The sequence below is a fragment of the Phragmites australis genome, chromosome 21, assembly GCF_958298935.1.
Source record: "Phragmites australis chromosome 21, lpPhrAust1.1, whole genome shotgun sequence".
Classification (NCBI taxonomy): Eukaryota; Viridiplantae; Streptophyta; class Magnoliopsida; order Poales; family Poaceae; genus Phragmites; species Phragmites australis.
The window spans coordinates 21977181-21984287 of NC_084941.1; the positions used below are offsets into that span (position 1 = coordinate 21977181).

The 7107-nt window shown below is 42.6% G+C and overlaps 1 protein-coding gene across 1 annotated transcript; it reads left to right on the forward strand.

Moving 5' to 3' along the window:
• Positions 1–4114: 4114 nt before the first annotated feature.
• On the forward strand, positions 4115–6827 carry LOC133903754 (uncharacterized). Its single transcript, XM_062345212.1, has 2 exons — positions 4115–5539; positions 6447–6827. Exons 1-2 carry the CDS (start codon positions 4241–4243, stop codon positions 6501–6503), a joined length of 1356 nt encoding a protein of 451 aa, XP_062201196.1. The 5' UTR covers positions 4115–4240; the 3' UTR covers positions 6504–6827.
• The last annotated feature ends 280 nt before the right edge of the window (positions 6828–7107 follow it).

Genomic DNA, 7107 nt, shown 5'->3' on the forward strand with positions numbered 1-7107 from the left:
TACAAATCGAGAACACCATTGCCGTCTCTCGTGGAGGCCAATGAGCTACAGTTAGCTGGGGGTGGAACTGTTGCCGGAGGTGCGTTGGTGCCACACCGTGCTGGAAGTCGATGCTATGATGCCACGTCAGAAGACGTTGACACGCAAATGCATTGAAAGATGTTGCTACACAACTGTTGGAGGGCTCAAGCGCTCTACTGTAGGACGTCTCCATCACCACACCATCACCAGAAGGGACTGTCGTGCCACCCTAGTGGTTAACCCTAGAAAGTTTGTTTACACCGATCTGGAAGTTTTTGTACATCAATCTGAAAGTTTTGCTATTCAAGATTCTTATGGATCGATTTGAAAGATTTTCTAGATCGATTTGGAAGTTTTCTTATTACACGAATCAATTTGAAAGTTTTACTAATCAATTTGATGAATTGATTTGAAAGTTTTACTAATCAATTTGAAAAGCATTTTCTATCGATTGGATAGTTTTCTGAAAGTAATTGGAAAGTTTGGAGTTCCCTGAAGATCAGATGGGTTGGGCAGACGAGGTAGAAAGAGCTTTGGGGAAGACGATGTCTAGAAGTGGAAATAGCGTGGGGTGGGGAACATGCCCAAAAAAGGAAAGAAACTTCGCATGCCGTGACACATGCTAACACACACGCACGGTGTAGCAGCTCTTGTGGAGGGGGAGTGACAGGTAGGGGCACGGTTGGGAGGGAGTGAGCTTATAGGTGTTCGAAGGTTGTGATTATTTGTTTTGTTAGAGGGGTTGTCATATGATCTTCTCCTATCAATTTAGGTTGTGGTATTTACACAAGCCAAATGAACCCTAACTTATTCTCAACTAGTGCATATAAATTGTTGTTGCTCTTGTTGAAAATGAAAGTGCCATAAAATTCCAACTAGGATCAACAACATCTATCTTACTTAAATTATTAATACTCTTATAAAAGGTTACATTTGTATCTACAATTTAAAATACCAAGACAAGCTTGACGGTTGAACCCGGAAAAAAGTGATCGGTGTGGTCTTATTGGAAGATTGGATGGTTTTAGCTGGTTTCTCGAAAAACCGAACGGTGTGGTCTTACTAGAAGATTGAATGGTAGGTTGCTGATTTTTATAGGGATTTTTTTTATGTTAGCCTTTTTTAAACTAATATTTTAATAACAGCACGTGACAAACTAAATTTCCAAGAACTAGCCCTTTTTGTCACGTCAAAGTCCTTGACGTGACTCCCCAACTTGGTCATGCTAATGCATATGGTATGACCAAGGTAGTCACGCTGGCGTCCGCCTCGACGTCTTTACACGTGGGGCCAACGTGACAGCCCTGAGTCACGCCAAATAGGGGTTTGATGAACAGTACCCACTAGGATTCTAATTTTTCTCCTTCCCTCTTTCTCTATTTGGACAGCGGGGTTGCCGTGCTCCAAAATTCATGAAACTTTTTCTGTAGGTCCTATAATTCATGATAAATCCATTTTAAAAGGATTCACCTCAATGCCCTGTGTAGGTTTCAAAATAAAAAAAATCCAAAAAAGGCTACTTTTAGAACTTCTAGCAATTTATAAGGCCTCAAAGAAATTCCCAAAAATCTAAATTCACTAATATTCCTCTCATGTGGCGTAATAATTTCTAAAATTATTTCCAACCTAGGTTACTTGGTAAAAAAGTGAGTTCCTTTGCAATGGTCCATTTTTATATATTTTTATCATTTCATGTGATATTCTCTTTTTAATTCAATTTGAATTCAAACATGTAATTTTTATTTGATGTCATTTCATCTAGTATCAGAGCCTCCATTGCCACATTTGAATTGCTGGCCCCTATCTCCATATATTTTGTGTTCGTCTTATCCACTAAAAAGCCAAAAATAATTGTCAAAGCCCTTTGTTTGCATCTGTTATTTTGGTGAGTTTCATTAAGTTTCTGTCCATTAGAGTTTATGTTTTAGTCACTAATCATCCATCCTTTGTGTATTCTTTGTGTTGTTCTATATTCTTTTGTCGTTTCATATCTATAAGTGAAAATCCCACAAAAAAGTCATAGCCCAAGTCATCCTTTGTGAAAACTTTGATCCCTTCAAGTTCTAGCTGCTGATTGTATTGGGTTTTATCTTCTAATTATGCTAATCATATATCTGGTCGTGTTGTGTTAGAGTAAAAAAAAGTGTCAAAAAAAGAGAAAGAAAGTTGCTGAAAAAAAGGAAAGCTTGAGAAAGAAGTTACAAAGATTCATTTGCACAAGTGCGTAAACCTTGAATCAAGTTGTGCAATTAAGTCTAATCTTTTTTGTCGAAGTGTGCAAGAGTGTAAACCGTGTATCAAGTGCGCAAATAGTTTGAAAGTGGAACTGACCCGGAAGCATATTTCATATGGGAGTTAAAGGTTGACAAGATTTTTCGCATGCACGATTACTATGAAGAAAAGAAGATTGCAATGACATCTCTTGAGTTTGATGGGTATGCATTAATTTGGTGGGAACAAGTTCAAAATGAGCGTGAAGCTGTCGGACAACCTGCTATTGCTACATAGGCTGAAATGAAAAGAGAAATGAGAACCCGATTTGTCCCACGTCATCACATGCGTGATCTTTTTAACAAGTTTATAATTTAAAACAAGGCACACAAACTGTTGAAGAGTACTATAAAGAAATAGAGAAGGCTATGATCCGAGCAAATGTTCAAGAAGATGAAGAGCAATCTATGGCACGATTCTTATCAGGGTTAAACAAAAAAGTGAAGAGAATTGCATATTTTCAACCATACAACACTTTTATTGTGTTCATGAGCTACTTTTGGAAGACATTGTGGGCGAAGCTTGGAACCAAGCTGTTGTTTTCTACCACTTTTGATTTTCAGAAACATGAACCCCTTTTATTTAGCTATGTGCTAGCAAATTTTAGAGAGTGATCTATACCTCTTTGCTCTTGTGATTTCCTTCGTGAGATTACAGAAGCGGTCATTCGATGACTCTCAATAGGTGCTCTTGCTTCGTTTGATTGCAGGTTGTGTTGGTTGCTAATTTAGAGTGTGGTTGGGCGAATCCTCAATAGTTACCGTCTAGAGACGGTGGTTAGCTTTGAGTACATTTGTCAAGTTGTACTGTTATATTGGCTATTTGCAGCTAGTTATCCTTGTTGGTTGATCTTACGTCGTGAAGATTGGGACCACCCTCGCATCTTCCAATAAAAATGATAAAAATGCATATAATGGAGCATGAAATGATGGTTAAGCGAATACAAGACCATTTATGTAAAAAAAATTTATCATTTCAATTGAATTAAAAGAGAATATCATATGAAATGATAAAAATGCATATAAATATAGCATTGCAAAGAAACTCACTTTTTCACCAAATAACCTAGGGTTGGAAATAATTTTAGAAATTATTACGCCACATGAGAGGAATATTAGTGAATTTTCCCAGATTTTTAGCAATATCTTTGAGGCCTTAAAATTGATATAAGTTCTAAAAGTAGCTCTTTTTGGAGTTTTTTTATTTTGAAACCTACATTGGGTATTGAGGCGAATCCTTTTAAAATGGATTCATTGTGAATTATAGGACCTACAGAAAAAGTTTTATTAATTTTGGAGCACGACAACCCTACCATCTAAATAAAGAAAGAGGGAAAAAAAATTAGAATCATGCTAGGTTTCGTCCGACCCCTAAGTCACACCAAAGCATTTAGGGCTACCACATCAGCCCCAAGTGTAGAGGCGCTAAGACGAACGCCAGCGTGACTACCTTGGTCATATCATATGCATTGATGTAATTAAATTGGAGAGTCACACTAAGAAGTTTGGTTTAATAAAATAGGTTAGTTCTTGAAAATTTAGTTTCCATGTGCTGTTATTAAAATATTAGTTTAAAAAGATTAAAATAAAAAAAACCTTTTTATAGCAAGGGTGAACCCGGGTTGGCTCACGGGCCCGGCTTTTGCATCACAGGGAAGACGAGCGAGTGATCCTACCCGTCCTCGCGGTCGTATCCTGGGTGTGTTTGCTGCGAAATCATATCCACCGTCCAATAACCCCTCGACCCGCGTCCTTTCAGCACCTTCCGATCTGGACCGTCCTCTCTCCTTTGGCTTGCTTGTCCCCTTTTCCGGGCTTCTCTTCCCCCTCCAATCCATTCCCCTCCGTTGCCATCTTCCAGATCTAAGACAACTTCCTTTCTTCCTCCGTTGCTCATCCTCTCTCTCTCGGTCGGTAAGGGAGAGGAGGCGAGAAGCTCTGGCGCCGCCATGACGCCCGCCTGGGTTTTGCTGGACCGCTTCGTGGACTTCTGCTTCGAAGAGGAAGTTGATGAAGCAGCAGCGGCGGTGGCGGCGGCGGCGGTAAAGAACAAAGGAGCAGCACCGACGTTACAATCGGTAAGGGAGCAGCGCATCGCCCTCCTGGGCTCCCTGAAGCCCGACACCCTCTTCCCCCCTCCCCCGCGGATAGCCACATTCAGGCTGCGGTGCCCCAAGTCCCATAGAGATGTTAATGCCCGGTTGGCCTGCCGCTCCCTCGTCGCGTGCGCCGATAAGAGCCTGGTCGTCCTTTACGGCGGCAGGTATTCTGGCGCCGGCTCCTCCGGTCCCGGATGCTACCTCATCTACGACACCGCTGCCACGGGCGATAGCAATTCCATCCTCTCCACGGTACCCCCGCTCCCCATGTTCAACCTCACCTGCATTGGGTACGGAGCCGTTGTCCTGCGCCGCCATTCGCCACGCGCGGACGCCACCACCTCCTCCTATCTCCTCGCCGAACTCGCCGCCACGCCTCGGCGCGGGCTTCCCGATGCGGAACTCTACCTGTGGTGGTCCGACGCCCCCACAGCCCAGTGGGCCAAGAAGGCGGTCCGGCTCCCCCGCGAGGTGTCCCGGGAGCCCGGCAAGCATTTGTTCTCCATCGATGCCTCCTTCTCGTTTGGGACCTCCAGCCTGTGCTGGGTCGATCTGCTCCTCGGCATCGTGGTCTGCGCCGACCCGGGCCAGCAAGATCCTCACTTTCGTTTCATCCCGTTGCCCAAGGGGTGTCCCGCGGTCGGTACCTCCGAGAAACCTGACCGCCCGCGCATGCACGAGTTCCGCCATGTCGGCTGCGTTGGTGGCGTCATCAAGCTCGTCGCCACGGAGGGCCTCCTCGAAGGCTGGGACTTCCACAAGTTCGGGCTTGTCACCTGGACCCTGTCGACTGATCTCAGCGAGTGGAAGAAAGACGCCGTGTTCCCCCTCAAGGACCTCTGGGCGAGCGACGAGTACCTCTCGCTCAAGCTGCCGCAGCATACGCCTGTCTGCCCGGTGCTGAGTGCGCGAGACGATGGTGTCGTCTACGCCATCGTCAACCATGTCGAGAGGCACAACATTGTCAAAGGTTCCGAGGTTGTGCAAACCAAGGTCGAAATAAAGGGCCAGTGTGTTCTTGAACTCGACATGCAGCGCAACAAGATCATCTCCACCAGCTTTAGTCATCCACCAAGTTTGGCGCACCTTATCCCCACACTCCTTGCTACTGATTTCACAGCATACCTGCAGGGCGCAAAGGACCGCCAGGTACTTACTAATACTGCCTGCAACTACTTCCCAACATGCAAGCTATATACTTAGTTTCATTTTCATATGAATTAATGTACTGCTCATAAGCTTAGATTATTCACACAATCGCTTTTGATTAAAATGGCTGGCAATTCTGCCTTGTTTTTCATAATCCTGTTAAATTCAAACTCACAAGGCAAAAGTTTGTGTATAGTTCTCTCCGTGTTGAACACTAGACGTGTGCATGCTCATTATTATCAGTCATGATTTTGGAATAGATCACGTCAAACGAGTTCTTATTAGAGCTCAATCTCTTCCACACCAGGAACATTGTTTCTTCTGCTTGTTTTAGGGCATCTAGATTTACTGGAATTTTTTCGTTCTAGTTAGTTGCACTTGCAACTCACTTTAAACTCTGATGACCTGTCCAGAAAACGAATATAATGAGGTACACGTTGAACCTTAATTATTAGATCTTTGATTCAGAATTGGTAGGAACCTAAGTTAGTTCAGAGATTTAGCATTTAAGCATTATGTCAAACTAAAACAGAACACTAAAATATGTCTGAAATGGAAGCTATCCAAAGTATGAGTCTTGCCCATAATCCATGAACCTGTTTGAGTCAGTTATTTTAATTCTATGCCTCTTGGAAAAACCTTAATTAGCAGCATGTCATCATCTGGAGAATACAGCAGAATAGGACATTGACAGGTTTTCTGTGAAAAATACATCATAAAACCAAGCATTCCTATATATAGTTCTTGTAGCTGTTGTGCACTGCCTAAATTGTTTTAGCTTTTATTCTTGAAAAGGAAAAATTAGTTCTATCCTGACCTATCATGACTCTGCACAACAGCTTAAATTTTTACATTGTGAGGGCACCCTTGAATTACTCTGACTCAAGCCACCTTTTGTTTCTGCTAGAGAGAGGTAGAAGCAAGTGAGTTTGGGGAGAGCGGAAAGAGGATGAAGGTTGACTGATCTCTGCAACATCACGCATGAGGATGAAGCTTTGACTGATAACTGCAACTTATCATGTAGGATTAACATGGTCGCTTTGTTTTGCGGAGCTAGGTCCGATGCAGAACAAGGTTGAATGTGTTCTTAAATTTGACTAGAAGATGTTTTAATTATTATTGGTGGGAACCTAAGTATTATCAGATGTTGGTAGTGGAACTGAATGGTGTGTAGTATGTACTATTACTGGTCGCTGCATCCTTACTGTGTGGAACCTTTTGGAGGATTGTTCTGCTTATGCAGCTTATCTATTAACCGTGATACTATCACTGGTGGCTTAATCGTTCATTTCTCACTTCTTTTTTTGTTGCTGCTCATGCATAGTAGTATCCGCTAAAGGTTTCACGCATATTCCAAAGTTTTAGGTTATGTTTGTGTATGTACTGCTCCTGATGATTTTGGTTGCATGCATCGTCTTGACAAGTGGTTTTTTCTTTCTTTTCTTTTTTGTTGGATGAAGCCTAATGCAAGCCAAACTGGTGCAGTCTACTAAGGGCTTATTTGGTCCAACTTAAGTTTGTATAGTTTCTTTTTAAACACGGTGCTTGATAGTAACATCTTGTTTGAA